General features: G+C 44.2%; 1 protein-coding gene across 2 annotated transcripts in view; it reads right to left on the minus strand.

Moving 5' to 3' along the window:
- GASK1A (golgi associated kinase 1A) overlaps nt 1-6123 on the minus strand; it is a 50932-nt gene extending 44809 nt beyond the window's left edge. For both annotated transcript variants that reach the window (XM_073901389.1, XM_073901407.1), the window contains exon 1: nt 5756-6123. In XM_073901389.1, coding sequence (XP_073757490.1) covers nt 5756-5758 — 3 coding nt within the window. In that variant the 5' untranslated portion in view covers nt 5759-6123. The remainder of the gene's footprint in view (nt 1-5755) is intronic.
- Nucleotides 6124-17501: the final 11378 nt, after the last annotated feature.

Genomic DNA, 17501 nt, shown 5'->3' on the forward strand with positions numbered 1-17501 from the left:
TCCAGTCTACAGCTGAGGACATCTGGTTTGTTTCCAGTTTGGGGTGATTATGTATAAGGCTACTATAAACATTTGGATCCAGGTTTTTGCGTAGACATATGTTTTCACTCCTCTTGGGTAAAGACATAGGAATAGAATCGCTGGGTTCTATGGGAAGTGTAGGTTTAATTTCACAGGAAACTGACAAGCTGCTTTCCAGTGTGGCCCTATCACTGTACGTTTCTACTTTTAATGTATGAGCGTCCGGTTATTCTGCATTCTGGCCAGCACTTGATACTGTCAGAGTATTTTGTTTTTTAGCTACTTAATAGACATGTAGTGGCTTCTCTGTTCTTCAACTGACAAAAGCTAGGCCATCCTCTGACACTTCCTGTCATTAAGCATCCCCCACCACCACTGAATTCACCGGCTGCCATCATAAAGCACCTCCTGGCTTCCACTCAGTGAGAAGCTCCAGGGCCACCAGGCTGAGCCCTTGGGAATACAGCCAGATCCCAGGCCACTTCAAAGAATATGTGTCTGTACCTGTATGTGTGTGTGTTGGAGGTCCACACAGAGAAGGGCGGCCTAGAGATTACCCCACAAACCACTGTTCCATCCTCACTCTTGGGCCAGACGGTCCTTCAGAAGCAAACCCGAGTAGACACATCCAGACAATACAGGGATGGCATCCCAAACTCCCCAGATGGAAACACTTCCACAGTCACATCAAAAAGGGATCCAAGCAAAGATAGCACAGGTTGCTCACAGCACTTGGGCCTCAAGGAAACCTGATGTATGCACTCTGCTTCTAAATTGGAACCCTGGGTGGGGAGGGAGGGCTGGGTCCCCCGGGTCTATACTGAGGGCACTCTCAGTATCTTGGAGGCCCATCTGAAGCACATTTCTTTCACTAGCCCCCTGAAACAGCTAAGGAACTCATTTCTTTGTGAGGCCTGTTCTCCACCCTCACTCCCTACCTACTGCTTTTTGAACCAACCTCTGCTTGGGCTGGTTAGGGCCAAGAGATTATTTAAAACCCTCTGCTCCCTGGCCAGCCCTGTGCAGCACCTGGCTCAGGTATGCAGCAGGTCAAGGAGGTGCCCACAGGAGAAAGGGTATCAAATTCCCCATGGGCTCCAAGGGCTGGATGTCATGGTTCCCAGTTCTGATTTCAAAACCAGTTGAATCTCTTTTCTTCAGCTGAGCCTAAGAAACTTGGGCAAGGTGATTGGCTGGAGCACCCCAGCATTAGACCTCAGGGGCCTGTGACTGAGTGGGGGCTGCATTCTCATCCAGTGTTCAGCAAGGAGGGCCAGAGCACACAAACTGGGCAAACATCTCCCTCAGGGCCTTTCCCAGCTGGTGAGAAGAAAGATTTAAAGGAGCAAGACAAGAGTTTTAGAATAGAATCTGTCTGCATACGACCCATACTTAGAGGAGAGTCCCAGAAGCCCCCCCTCCCCCACAACCCCTTGACTGGTAGTGAATGAAAATGCATCAGTGACTTCCTTATGATTCGTTTTAGGTTCTGACAAAAAGAAAACCTATTTGGTGGGTCTTCTGTAAAGCCCCCATTCTTACAGCATCTTTGGGGCACCAAGTATTTTCACCTCCATGATTGCATTGTCTCCTTATAATAGTCCATTATTATAACCCCATGTTACAGAGGGTTCCAAAGCTTACCCAGAGCCATGTGGTAGCCTAGTCTCACACAAACCTTCTTCTGATTTCAAACCCCATGCCTTTCCTTCACCACTCCAAGCTACACCAAATGCCTCAAGTATATAAAGGGGCTATGGTGTCTGTGATGGGACGTGCATGCAGCGGTGGGGGGGGGAAGACTTAGGAGACCTGGGCTCTAACCCAGCTCTGAGTAACCTTGAGAAGGTCACATCCCTTCTCTGATTTCAGCTCCTTTTCCTGAAGATTCCCCTCTGTCTTAACCATCAGGGAGTTTAGCTCTTGGTTCTTTGGAGAATAACTGACCCATGAGTGGGTCCTCCTGCGATCCCCTTCCCTGCATGGCTGCCTGTCTGGTGGCATGCCCACAGCACAGAGTGGAGACCGACGAGAGGAAACCCCTCCCACACCCACACTCTGGGCCTTCAAAGGTAATTGCAGTAAAATCTTTTATAAAGAGGCTGAAGCAATTTGTTCTGGTGAGCTTGTCTGATTTCCACTTAGCCAGGCACTCAGATCCCCATTTCCATGGATAATCAGAAGCCGGCCACATGCCACTGCAAACAGCTCCCAAGTGGGAACCCCCTAAAGTCCACAAGCAGAGAAATGATTATCAAAATTATGGTACCGAGCATTAAAAAGTATGGCTATGAATATTTTTTGGACATGCAGACACGGAACATGCTTTGACAAAAAGTGAAGTAAAACAAATCAGACTATAAAACTGCATGTTCGGCATAATCTCAACTTTAAAATAATACTCAAAGACAGTAGGAAATATGCCAAAATGATACCCATGGTTACCTATAGAAGTTGGCAGTATGGCCAAATATAGGATCAGGAAGAAAACTTTTTTTTAAAGTTGGCAATAATAGTCTCAACTTCTTCTATCAATATTCTTTTTTTTAAAGATGTTTATTTATTTATTTGGGGGAGAGGGAGAATGAGGAGGAGGGGGGGACAGAGGCAGAGGGAGAAGCGGGCTCCCAGCTGAGCAAGGAGCCCCACGTAGGGCTCGATCCCAGGACCCTCGGATCATGATCCAAACCAAAGGCAGACACTTAACCGACTGAGCCACCCAGGTTCTTCATCTGAGTTCTGAGTCTTGGCACACACCAGGTCTCCTGCCATGATTGTAAGGAAAGGTGGCAAGTGTCCCAATCTTAACTTCAGAAATACACACACCAAGCCCCCGTCCGAACCCCCACCCCCGCCCAGGATGATAAAAATACCCTCACAGGTCCTGCAGCTCAGTGTTCACTTTTGCGAAAAGACATCTAAGGCTTCCGGACTTTTTAGCTTTATATTTCTAACCCCGGGTTTCTCATTTTATGTGCCTCAGATCGGGAATACGACAGTGTTAAGGCATTCCTAGATAAAGACCATATTCAAACAAGTTGGGGAAGTTCACATCTCAGTTTTAATGAATTAAGAGGGGTTGCTCTGCGAAATGATCCTGCCAGAGGGGCATATAAGATGTATCATTTGCAGATGAAGTTCATGGACACCTTCAATTTTAGGACTATCTAAGGGGATGGCAGCTCGACAGATTCCGGGGTGTCTGGGGAAGTGCAGTTCCTGTTCTCTCCACCTTCTAACCCTGTGGTTCTCAGTCTTGGCCGCACACTGTGGTCACCTGCACAGCCTGAAAAACAAATCCCTTGGTTTGGGTCTGGTCTGGATCTGGTCTGGGGAGCAGTGAGAACCACTAGGGCTGAGAACCCCTTCTTCCTCACACCATCAGAATGGTGTCCATGCTAAGAAGGCTAAGAAGTCAAGACCTGATTGGGCTCCAACCTCAGAATTATTCATGTATCATCCATTTTTGAAGTTAAATAGAACTTCAAAGGACATCTAGTTCAATCTCTCATGTTACAGAGGAAGAAACTGAAGCCCCCTGCCAAGGATTCCCAGCCCCCCACCTCCTCTTATACTGGTTCCAATCAGTGCCCGGTTGTACCTTGGGCCCCCAGACCTCTGGACCACAGACCCTTCATTCAAAGGGAGAAGCAAAGGAAGGCTTCAGATCTCCAAGGCCATTTTGCTGCGAGAGGTTCCTTATCAGGCTACCCCCGTCTCTCTGGCAAGTGGACCCTGACACAAGGGAAATTCTGACTCAAGTCCTCTTCCTAACGCCCCAGAACTAAGGATGAGGAGCCAGGAGCCTGCAGGCTGACAAGGACAGGAAGCCCACCCTGGCAGCAAAGCAAATACATCCCCACACCCTGAGGCCGCTAGAGCAGAAGGCAGGTACTTTCTCCCCCTGTGCACTCCATCTCCATCGCAGGAGGCCTGAGACGCTGTCAGAGACACTTTTAAAATCAAGAGTGAAAAGAGGGGGCACATGCACCCCAACGTTCATAGCAGCAATGTCCACAAGAGCCAAACTGCGGAAGGAGCCGAGATGCCCTTCAGCAGACGAATGGATAAAGAAGCTGTGGTCCATATATACATGGAATATTACTCAGCTATCAGAAAGGATGACTACCCACCATTTGCATCGACGTGGATGGAACTGGAGGGGATTATGCTGAGTGAAATAAGTCAAGCAGAGAAAGGAAATTATCACATGGTTTCACTCATATGTGAAACTTAAGGAATAGCACAACAGACTGTGGGGGAAGGGAGGGAAAACTGAATGGGGAGAAATCAGAGAGGGAGACGAACCATGAGAGACTCTGGACTCCGGCAAACAAACTGAGGGCTTCAGAGAGGAAGAGGGCAGGGGGAGGGGCTAACAGGGTGATGGGTATTGAGGAGGGCACGCGTTGGGACGAGCACTGGGTGTGATACTCCACTAATGAATCGCTGAACACTACAACAAAAACTTATGAGGTACTATATGCTGGCTAACTGAACATAATAAAAAAAATAAAAATAAATAAAAATAGAAAATAAAATCCAGAAACTCCTGCATACCATTAACAACCCTTTGGGTTGTTGGCTTTGGCCCCTACCCTCTTCTGGCAATAGTCTTGCTCCTGAACATGGAATTTGGTAGTAAAAAAAAAAACTCTGCACATTTTCAGTTTCACATCCTCTACCTCTGATCATCCCCCCTTTTTCAACCCTAAGATTCCATTATTTCTTTCTCTTTAGCAGCATTGAGAAAGACCCCTATGAGGACTGGAGAGAGGGTATTAGGGAAAGGGAGACACACATAGCCTCTTGGTACCCTTCCCTGAGCCCCCAGCTCTTATGGACCAGCTCATGGCCTCTGGTCCCCACAAGGCCAGAACTAGCACCTTTGCACCCAAGGAACTGTTCTCGCAGAGACCCTCCATCCTACAGGAGAAACTCTAGGCACCCTTCTAAACTCCAGGCCCACAGCTAAGCTCCCAGAGAAGTATCCCCAGGGAGCCCCAATCTGGCCTCTGTGAGCTTAAGAGTGGGGAGAGGGAGGGGGTCGTAGAAGCAGATGGAAGAGCCCTGTGGGTTTCTTCCGAGTTCAAACTCATTCTGGGTCTGACACCCTTCCCCCACTCCACCCACCCAGGGTAGGGCAGTGAACTGTAGGAACAGTGGGTGGGGGCGGCAGGTAGTTTCTACCTGGAAGCAGAGCTCATCAGCAGCCGGTCCTGAGAGAAGCCCCCTTCCTGAGGCTACACATGTAGCCTGGTTCATGCTCAAAGGGTCTGTCTTTCCTGCGTGTTGGTGTCTTTGAGTTTTATCAAAGGAAAGGCAACGGTTCACAAGCTCTCCAACTTCCTGAATAACATCCCAGACCAACCAGCGCGCGCACACCTGTCCGACGGTCCAGGAGATGGAGCCAGGCACTGGACCTTTACCAGGACCGATTTATTTCTACGTGGATTAAGGTTCAGCCAGGGTGTACGGGTCCGTAATGAAAGCGCCCTTGGTCATCCCCTCCAAGGGAAGCGGCAAAGCTGATTGCCCACCCCTCGCTCCCCACACTTCGTCCTAGGTGCAGAAATAAAAGCCGCTGCAGCCCCCAAGCAACCTTCCAGAACAATTCCGGCTCCCGGAGGCCGTGCAGGCTCCGCGCACCCAAAGCTGCGCGCGCTGTCCGCGGCCACCTGCCTGGGTGCCCACCCGATCCGCCCACCCGAGCGTCCCCCCTCGAGATTCCTACCATGTCCCCTGTGGTGGCTGGACCCGCTCCTCGGCGATCTCAGCCGGCTCTCCAGCTCATCCCACCGCCCCGGGGGCCGCCCCTCGCTCCGTAACTCTCCAAGTCTTCCCTGGACTCGGGTTTCCCGGACCGAAGGTCCACAGCTTCCCAGCGGCCAAGTGGCCCCACAATTCCTGGGTGTGCGATGCGCTCAGGGATGTTCTGCAGGTGAGGTTGTTAGAGGAGGTCTGGGATCTCCAGCCCACGGGGGATCTGCGTGTCTGAGGATCTGCGGTTCTACAGGAGCCTTCCCACAGGCGTGAGCCGCCGCGATCAGCCCAGGGACGTTTGCAGAGTTTGCGAAGTCCCTGCTGAGCGTCCCAGCCCAACCTCCCCACTTCCCCGAAAGCGAAGGAGGGGGAGCTCCTTTCACAATAAAAGCCCTTCCCCGGGCTCAGGCGGCTCTGGGGCCCAGGTGCTAGGAAGGAATGGGGCCGACCGCCGGGTGATGATCTGAGGCTGGGCGGCAAGCGCGGAGCAAGGTCTGGGCAGATCGCCCCGATCCCGCCTCCAAGGTGTGAGGGTGTTCCGTGAGCCCTGGGCAGTCATGGGCGGGAGGAGGGACGGAGAGCGAGAAGGAGGGGCCTGACCCGCCCGCTGAGGGTCGCCAAAACCGTTGCTCTCCCAAGCAAAGCCACGGAAAGAGAAGTCTTTCACTGGCATCTCGTAACCTTATTTGGGCTCAGTCTCCAGAGGCTGTTTGGAAGGAAATATGGTAGGAAAACCCTTTTACCACTTAAGGTCAATCACAATGGACATTTTTCCCCCCTTGAGAATTAACCAGTGTTTAAGTCGCTGGAGTAAGTGACTGATACCGACCCCTCTGCTATGGATGCATAGAGTGTTTGTGTCCCCTGGGTCACCTATAGTAGGCTATGACACGGTCGAAACAGGATCAAAGGATCTGCATGCTCCTTGCTGGAGAGAAGGCTGGGCTTGGAGTCCATAGTCCTGGAATTGGGGGCTGGCCCCTCTGTTAATAGCTGAGTGACATTTAACAGCTGAGTCACGTTCATCCAGTGCCTGTATGTCTTTGAGACCTATGTCCCTGAGTAGTCCAATGTTTGGACTTCAGGATTCTTAAGGGCCTATAGGCATGAAGGTAGGGGTGAGGGCAGTCAGCAGTAGGGTGCCCTGAGAGAATCTGGGAACCAGGCTGAAAAATTACCCTCTGAGGTTGAAATTAACAAGAATCATCACTAGATGGCCAGAAACCATCTTCCCAGGGGTCACCAGCTACAGAATGCTTTGAGGTTGTCACTGATGACAGTACTTCTAAAGGAGAACAAATATTCAGTGGTCCCCTTAAACTGTGTATGGGGATGGGGAGACAGATGGAAGAGAAAGTATTTCTTCAGTCCTTATTATGTTCTGGATGCTTTCCATAGCTTATTTCATTTCATTATTACAAACAATCTTAAGAAAGAAAATTTATTATCACCATTTTACAAATTAGGAAACTGAGGAATAGGGAGTTGAAGTGAGTTTCCTAAAGCCAGATAGTAAGGACAGGGCAGGCCGCGGGGAGTGGATCCTGCAAACTGTCTCATTCAGACATCTGAGGAAATAGTGTGGTCTTTTGAGTCTCCTTTTCTGACTGCGACCCACATAAGATGTACACTCTATGCCGTGACCCTTAACACAAACATATATGTCTAAATGTCCCTAAAACCAAGTTTTATAAAACATTATTACATGTGATGCACTCTGGTATTTTCTATTCTATTCCATTTTAATTATTTGTAATGGTGGTCTCAAATCATTAAATTTATTTCAATAATATCCACGAATAAGTACAGTTTGAAAAACACAACACTGGAGAGTGAAGCAGACTTTTTTTTTAAATTAACGTTTTTAAAGGGTTTTGTGGTATTCTGCAGAATGTATCTGTTATGTATAAAAAGAATTTAAGAGGCAGGGATTCTGTTGGCCAAATTTGAGAACACTGAACACAGGTAAACAGACTCTCTCCCCTCTCTCTTTTTTTTAGCAGTAGGACTAGTCAGAAATGTCAATGCTGATGTGCTTTGAGATTTCCCGAGAAAGTTGGAAAGTGCCCAGGTTTTTCCACATTTACCGGATGCTAACCTCTTTTTCTGAGGACTCATGGGACACACTTGGGAGAAGCTGCTCCAGGACCTGGCCCAGCCAGGTGAATTGTCAACCTAAGAACAGAGAGTCAAAATCCTGCATTCTGAAGCCAGACTCCCAAGCTCTGCATCATTCTGTTCACCTGAGACTCTGCTCAGCTAAGGAGATGCTGAGATGGTGAGTGTAGGAACTCCATCTGTCAGCGAACAACTGCCACTTTTGTAACCCAGACTGAATGTGAACAGTCAGTATTCCAGGAATGGCCACAGCTGGGTAAGCAGATAAAACTGAGCTCTGGAACTGCGGAACTGAGGACACACCTGGATCCGCAATGACTCCACCTGCCCTTCGCAGAGTCCTGCCTAGAGAAGGCAACTCCCCCTTCTTTATTACCTCCTACTTCCTTCCGGCTCTGCAGTGCTACAATTCAGACCACTGGTCCACAATATCTTAGATGTAATCATTGACTTCCCTGATAACGTCCTCCTGCGTAGGGCCATGACCACAGCTGTGGCTCCGTGACTCAACAGGTCCGCATGCCAACAATCTTTGACATGCACCTTTTTGTCCCGTCTCCCTGCTTTCTTACTCTCCATGCATTTTTTTGCCGCACACTCTATGACTGGTGTTAATGTCAAGAACAAGTAAGAGGTAGCACTGCATTAAAAAACTTCTGGCTATCTACTAAAGCTAAATATACATGTGCCCTGCGACCCAGCGGATCCTAGACCTTGACCCAACAGAAATGCCTACATATGTGCATCAAAAGCCATGTAGGTACAAGAAAGTTCATTAGCAGCAAATTATTTGCAATGGTCACAAACAAGAAACAACCCAAGTATTCATCAATAGGAGAAACAAAAAGTAGATTGTGGTGTATCCACACAATATAGTGTTTTACAGCAATGGCAATTCATGAACTACAGCCACACACAAACATTCTGTGGAGGGAGAGAAGCCAGCCACAAAAATAGGCCTACATATGCTTTCATTTATATGCAGCGCACAGTCAATGCTGATTTCTTCTGTTAGGAGTCAGGTGAGTGGTTACCCAGGGGAAAGTCATGACTGGGAAGAAGATTCAAAGAGGGCTTTTGTGGTGCTGCTAGTGTTTTGTTTGTCAATCTTGCTACTAATTTGAGTACCAATTAGAGATGAAAATAAATCAAGCTGTAATACTTAGGATATGTGCACCCTTCTATATGTATGTTAAACTTCAATAAAAAGCTACATGGAACAAAAATGAGCACATCCTGTCTCTAGCCTCAAAGGACTCATAATCTATCCTAGCAGGCTCCGAACTTTTTAAATTATTCAGTAGCAATAAGTTTTTGAGTATATTCTCCAATATGTGCATGACATATTTACAAGTTACTTAAGTGTACAACTTATTTTCTACCTATTATAAAATGTACAATAACAAAAACAAATTTTGAAGGGATGAAATTAATAGAGCAGAAATAGGAATTGAAATGTTTCTTTACTTACACACACACACACACACACACACACACACACACACACACACACTACCCATATGTATGTACCAATAGAGCTCTTTGTCACGCAGAGCTCTCTAATGAAAGGGAGATTTTATAAGGCTGTGTTTCCAAGAAGCTGGGTTATGGTAGCTGCTAGAGTTATTCACAAACATCTAGCACCCCATCTTTCAGACGATGAGTAGGATGTATGTCTCCCTGCCCTTTGAAGTTTGGTGTGGTCATGTTACCAGCTTTGGCCAATGAGATGTTAAGTAGAAGTGCCATCACTTTTGGGTGGAAGCTATAAAAGCCAGTGCATGATTGGCCATGCTCCTTCTCTTATTCAGTGACTGAAAAGCTTATGTCAGGATGGAGTCTCCATCAGCCTGGGTCTCTGGGGACTATGATGAGCAGAGCCTCCACAAGACCTCACTGGATATGAGAGTGAATGAGAAATAAATTTGTGTGTTTAACCATTATGATTCAAAAATTGTTCCAGTAGCATAACTTAATCCATCTTAATCACATGAATAAAATTACTTTTGAGAAGAGTTGCTTGAGAATAACCACAAATCAGATTTTGTCACTCCTTTGCTCAGAACCTCCCAAAGGCTTCACACCCCCATCAGAGTAAAAAATCCCAAATCTTACAGGAGCCTCACAAGACCTTCCACACTCTGCTTCTCTATCATTACCACCTGCATTCTCTCACTGCCTATGTTCCAGGAGAAACTCTCCTTCTTATTGTTTCTTGCATACTCCAGGCACTATATCACCTCAGGGTCTTTGCACTTACTATTCCCTTTGACTGAAATGCCCTGTATTTGCTCCTTCATCTCCTTCAGGTCTTTACTCAAGTGTCACCCCCTCAGTGAAGCCTTCCCTGACTGCTGTATTTAAGACTACATACTTCATCCCCCTTCAGTTTTACCTTGTGATTTTTTTTCTGAGCTAGACACTTGTTGGATGCAATGTTAAAAGAGTTTTTAAATTTAGATAACGAATAAACTCCTCCTGTCTAGAAAATAGCACTCCTGTATTACTTTCTTTCAGAATTTAAGTTGCTTGGCAGTTGGCTGCTCCCAGGGTGCTGGTAGGGCCTCGGATTACACAGTGGATTTTGCACGTGGTAAACATTCAGTTGAGACAGGTTGGTGCTAGTGGGGAATATTTTACTATTTCCACTGGAGGGCCCTTCCTACTTCATCAGGAGTGAGTCTATTTTTCCCTTCTCCAGTACTAAAGGGTCAGATTTCCAATTTGCCTTAATGATGTTTTAGGTTCCTTGTAAAGTTGTAACCCAGGCAGCTGCCCAACTGGTTCATTCTTTACTATGGTTCCTTGTCTGGCTCTATCCCAGACTTACTAAATCAAAATTTCCAAGGCTTGAGGATCTGTATTTTTTTTAAGCACCATACTTAATTCTAAAGCACAGTCAGGGCTGAGAACTGCTAACCTAAGCAATTCCTCTTCCTTGGTTCTCATGCCCAGATGGAATCTGGCATCTCTCTCCTTCTATCCATTCTCACTACCACTTCTTTGGCCCAAATGTTTGTCTCATTCACAATACTTTTGGAGGGACCCCTGAACTAGTGTCCCAGGCTCTACTTTTACTCCCTCCAATCTATCCTGCACATGATGGCTGAAATGTGGACTTGCCACTGGCCTCTTCCCCGTAACTGTCAGGATTAAAAGCAAATTCCTCAGCATGGCTTTCAAGGTCCTTCAAAGTTTGACTCCTAATTACCTCTATCATTTCTAAACCTTCTAAGTAGTTTCCTCCTCTCAAAGCCTTTTCTCGACCTGACATACCTCCACCTCAGACCCCTTCGCCCCCACCCCTACATCTTCTCTATCCTGAAGACCCAATACAGCATGATTCCTGAAGTTACTCTATTGCAAATATGATCTTGTTAGTCTCTTTCATGGACCCTGAGCTCCCTAGAGGAAGGGACCATTCTGGACCCTTCTGCCTCCATTTGCCTAGGAGCAAGTAGCTACTGAGTTATGCTTCTAAGTGAAAGAATAAGACAGAAGACCGGGGTTCAATGCTGAATCTACTGCTCACAAAGCATAGGTACTCAGGAAAGCAACTTCCCTCCTACTGGCTTCAAGGTTTCTCATCTGACAAATAAGGACCCTCATCCCTGTCCAGCCCCACTTCCTGGGCTCCTGCAACCATGTAACATCTTCATATAAGTTACATTATCTAAACATTACCTGTCTCATAGTAAACTTTGAAAAACATTTGTTTAATACATGAATGAATAAATGAGAGAGAAACTTCCTTTGCAGCAGAGAATGCTAGCATCCAATTTACCTTCTCTCTTTTCACTCACAGAACCCCCATCTTTTAGCGGGCAGCAGTGTACTCAGCCAAAAAAATTATATGTTTTACATCTTCCCTTGCGAAAAGGGGACAGCCACTGAGAAATAAGTGGAAGTCAGTGGGTGGGGCCCACAGAAAGCTCTTAAACGGGGTGGGGTCCTTTAGGTTATTGTTCAGCAAATGTTCTTTCCCCTTCCTTCTACTATGAGCAGAGCATGTAGTTTTGCTCCACTGTTGTTGGGCTTGGCCATGGACGCACTTTGACCACTAAAAGGTAAGCAAACAGAGGCACTGTATATACTATGCAGTATCAAATGGCTTTCATTCTGGTGATTCATGGTATAAAGAACAAGCCCTAGGTAGCCACTATCCTCCAGTCTGAGCCCCCAAACAAGACACGTGGGACAGACCTAAGGCTCAACTCACTGCCTGGAGCCAAGCCCAGTCAACCCACAGGCATGAGAACAAATGCTTATGGTTGGAAGCCACTGAATTTTGGAGAGGTTTGTTACAGAGCATTATTGTGATAAAAGTTGAGTGATACGGGTAGGATGGTTAAGCTTTTGGAGAGCCAACCCAGGACAAAAGGGTTGCCAGGCCAAAAAAAAAAAAAAGTGCCATATTATAGTCCCCAAATCCCATAATAATATAATATATAACAAGTTATTATAAATGTGTTATCACTTCAACATAAAAATATGGAAATTGGTGTTCTTTAAAAATTATGTATTATTCTGGGGCACCTGGGTGGCTCAGTCAGCTAAGCATCTGCCTTCGGCTCAGGTCATGATCCCAGGGTCCTGGGATCCAGCCCTGCATCGGGCTCCTTGCTCCGCAGGAAGTCTGCTGCCTCCTCTCCCACTCCCCCTGCTTGTGTTCCCTCTCTCGCTGTGCCTCTCTCTGTCAAATAAAAAAAAAAAATCTTTAAAAAAATTATGTATTATTCTGTATTATTTACTTTTGTTTCATAAATGCTATTTTTTCTGACATTTATTTAATATCTCACTTTTGCATATAATAATACAAAGAGATACCCCTATTTGCATAGCAAAAGCCAACCCCTGTCTGCAAGCTCTTGTAATCAAGAGAGAATTGGTGTTTTGTGAACTTCTTTTAGAATCTGCAGTCAATGTCTTTAACACGGTGAAGAATTTCTTTGCCAAATTCAGGCAGAATAAAAATCTTTGTACTGTGGGTTCAGACAGAGCAGCTGATGCTTGGCAACACATCTGGTTTTGCTGCTTTCATGAAGAACATGCTCCTCATCTCAACATGCAGTGGTGTCACCTGGTATCAATGACTCTGCCAGCTATCCTGAAAAAATTGTGTCTATTTCTACAAATGTTGTTGACCTCCTGAGGGTCAGGGCTGACACACTATTTCAAGAGGTTTGGTCAAGAAATGGAAGGGTAAGAGTAAGTTCATTGCTGCACTAGACATTAACTAGCTTTCCAGAGGACCTGTTTGAAATATTTGGTTGACTTTTGAATGAAAGTTCTTCCCAAAGAAAACAAAAACACTGATTGAAAAAGATATCTACGTTCCTATGTTTATTGCAGCATTATTTATAATAGCCATGGTATGGAAGGAACCCAAGTGTCTATCCATAGATGAATGGATAAGTAAGATATGTATATATATATATACACACACATACACACACACACACACAAATGGAATATTAGTCATACAAAAGAATGTGATCTTGCCATTTGCAACAACATGGATGGACCTAGAGGGTATTATGCTAAGTTAAACAAGTCAGACTGAGAAAGACAAATATCATATGATCCCAGATTACAAATATCGTATGATTTCACTCATATGTGGAATTTAAGAAACAAAACAAACAAAGAAAAACAGAGACAAATAAAAAAACAGACTCTTAAATACAAAGAACAAATTGGTGGTTGTCAAAGGGAACTTAGGTAGGGCATGGGTAAAATAGATAAAATGAATTAAAAATACACCTATCGTAAGGAGCACTTAATGTACAGACCTGCTGAATCATTACATTGTACACCTGAAACTAATATAACCCTGTCTGTTAATTATACTTTAATTAAAAAAATTAAATGGAAGACTTATCTAGACAATTTGGGAAGAATATCCATCAGGTAAAGCAAACTATGGATGGACTCTTTCTTGTTGGGTTATTCTAATAATTGAATTTCCTTTGCTTCAGAAATGCTATTATTTAAACAAAACAATAATAGGACTAGTTAGCAACAGTAATTTATGGTAATTAAAATTATGTGTGAGAAAAATATAACAATATTTTATAATATTTCTTTTTCTCTTTTGATATGGCTATTTAAAATCTTCATGGCTATTTACAGACTATATTATTATATATTCTTAAGCTACATAAATGTAAGACTTTAAGAGAACATAAATGCAATAGGACTACTTAAATAGATATTACATATATTTAATAAAAAATAACAGTACATTTCTTTCTGTCCATGATACAGTAGGATATTTTTTACTTTTCCAGTTTCTTTTCCCAATGGCATTTCTCTGAACTGCCTGCAACCTTTAAGGCATCCTTCTTTTTATTTTATGTAATAGTAAAACCACATACAGTCCACATGTAAACTTCACTTTGACCTATAACTCTGCTCTTATCAAATATACGTTTTGTTGATTGCTAGTGTCCAATGTGGTGACATGAAGCTAAATATCCTCTCAACAAAAGCATTTCAAAATGGGATACTGAGGATTTTATTTATTAGGTATATCTTCTACCTGTGACAACAGGCTTATAGATTTGTAGGAATTAGTTTCCAGCTCTCCAAAAATGTCCATCCACTTTGTATCTCCAGATTTGTTTGGTAGATGAGCTGTTCGTCAATCAGGTACTTTGCATCTATACATTCATCAGATGGGCTATATATGTCTGAAATGTCTATCATTTTAAAGTAATCTGAAGCAAGTGAGCTGTCATCATAAGTTAAACCTCTCTTTCTTATGGAAAATGGACTTAAAGCACACAAGTAATTTGAAGTTGTGAAATTAAATTCTAAATAAGTTACAGTCTTTGAAAAGGATATTGAGAAAGTCCTGTTTAATTTTGCTGCCCTTTCCTGGTGACACTTTTTGGAGTTTTAATGCAGTCTTACTTTCAAAAATCAAGTCATTTTTTTTTGTTGCTGTTGTTGTAGAAGTTTTTTGTTTGTTTGTTTGTTGAGAGAGAGAGTGAGCGGGGTGGGGGGAGACGGATAGGGAGAGAGAGAATGTTAAGCAAGCTCCATGCCCAGTGTGGAGCCCAGTGCGAGCTCGATCTCATGACCCCGAGATCATGGCCTGGGCTGAAATCAAGAGTCGGATGCTTAGCCAGCTGAGCCACCCAGGCGCCCCACTGTAGAAGTTTTTGATGCAACCTACCCACAACATCAAATGACTCAGATGTAGTCAGTTCATGCTTTTTCAGGCTCCTTGTGACCTCTTCAAAGATCACCAAACTGTTTCAGAGAAACAGCATATAAATTGTTTCACTGTAATCCTTTTCTCCACTCTCATCAATGTACTTCCAAATTGAGAAGGATATTGTTGTCAGCTAAATATTTTGTCCTCCCAAAATTCCTATGGTGAAGCTTTAACCCCTAGTGTGGCTGTATGTGGAGATGGAGCCTCTAAAAAGCAGCTAAGTTTAAGTGAGGTCATAGGTGGGGCCCTGATCCAATAGGATTAGTGCCTTATAAGAAGAGATACCAGAGAACTGGCTTTCTCTCTGCCCACATGCACACAAAGAAGAGATCATGTGCATACACAGAAGATGACTGTCTGCAACCTCCTGACATCTTGATCTTGAACTTATAGTCTCCAGAATTGTGAGAAAATTAATTTCTGTTGTTTAAGTCACCCAGGAGTCTACGGTATTATGACAACCCACGTGGACCAAAACAGACATCCTTCTTGTTCCATACTTTGAAAATATGATTTTATGGCAGGCCTTTTTATGCCCTGGCAAGAAGCTTCCTGGGATGCTCAACTTTCAGTGCTAAAACTGAGATAGCACTGAGCAAACCAGGGAGACAGTCACCCTTGCCTAAAGGAAGCTCAGATCTATATCAATTATATCCACTTCCAGAATGGAGGGATTCAATTAGCAATTAACTATAGTTACTGAGCATCCATGATGACCAGGTGCAGTGCAAGGCCTTTTCATGGACATTTAATTTAGTATATATATATTTACAATAGCCCCATGAAGTAGCTCTTATAGTCTTCATTTTACAGATGGAGAAAATGAGGCTTAAAATCTGGACCCCACCACTTACGGACTTAGAGAAAGTGGAAAACGGATTTTTGTCCTTGCCTTTGCTAGAGAGAAGCCATACCTGAGTAAACTAAGGGTCAGACACACTGGCAAAGAGGAGAGAACTAGGTAACTCTAATGGAAAGACAACAAATTATAGGGGGGATGAACAAATTATAGGGGGGATGAGTTAGGACCTGCCAGTCCTACTATTCTTCCCTACCATTGGGTGACTGCTTTTATTGCTGGAATATTAGGACCTTGTTTTATTAAGAGTTGTATACCTTATGCAGTAGTCCTTGAACTTTCTCCCTAATGGCAAACCAGAGAGAATTTATACCCAAGGCACATGACTGTGGATGAGGCCTTAAGCCTCCTCACAGGTAGCATGTGTTTGTTTTAATGTTAAAATAACTAAATAATTATTAAAATGTTTGAAATACCTTTCTGACATTGTGTTTCAAAATCTTTGTCTAAAATTACTGCTCCAGAAAGCAGTAGCTGTGGGCAAGCATTTCACATTTATAAGCCAGTATTTCTTATAAAAGCAAAAATGCAATGATGCCTTTCCTCTCCATTCCACAGTCTTTGTGAGAACTGAGGAAATAATTTTACATAAGACATATTCTTTGAGCTTATAACTATTTAGGTAGCCAAGGATCCATACTTAGTTTACCGCTCTGGATAAATGAACAGTGTCAATAATTATATTTATTTTTTAATTTTTTAAAATTCCAGCATAATTAACGTGTTATATTAGTTTCAGGTGTGTAATATAGTGATGCAACAATTCTATACATTACTCAGTGCTCATCGTGATAAGTGTGCTCTTTAATCCCCTTCACCTGTTTCACCCGTCCCTCCACCCACCTCCCCTCTGGTAACCACTAGTTTGTTCTCTACATTTAAAAAGAGTCTGGTTTTTTGTTTTTTGTTTTTTAATTTTATTTATTTATTTGACAGAGAGAGAGACAGTGAGAGAGGGAACACAAGCAGGGGGAGTGGGAGGGGGAGAAGCAGGCTTCCTGCTGAGCAGGGAGCCCGATGTGGGGCTCGATCCCAGGACCTTGGGATCATGACCTGAGCCGAAGACAGACGCTTAATGACTGAGCCACCCAGGCGCCCCTAAGAGTGTACCACACTCTTTTTGTTTGTTTCTATTTCTCTTTCTTTTTTTCCTAAGATTTTATTTATTTATTTTAGAGAGCAAGACAGAGCACAGGCAGGGGGAGGAACAGAAGGAGAGGGAGAAGAAGACTCCCCAGTGAGCAGGGAGCCTGACGTGGGGCTCGATTCCAGGACCCTGAGATCATGACCTGAGCCAAAGGCAGTTGCTCAACCAACTGAGCCACCCAGGTGCTATTGTCTCTATTTTTCTTTAGAAGATATTTGCAAATGAGATATCTGATAAAGGGTTAATATCCAAAATATATAAAGAACTTATACAACTCAACACATACACAAAAATAATCCAATTTAAAAAATAGGCAGAAGACATGAATAGACATTTCTCCAAAGAAGCCATACAGATGGCCAAGGGACACA

Source organism: Callorhinus ursinus, unplaced genomic scaffold (assembly GCF_003265705.2).
Source record: "Callorhinus ursinus isolate GAN/ISIS: 27379988/994484 unplaced genomic scaffold, GSC_fseal_2.0 scaffold1, whole genome shotgun sequence".
NCBI lineage: Eukaryota > Metazoa > Chordata > Mammalia > Carnivora > Otariidae > Callorhinus > Callorhinus ursinus.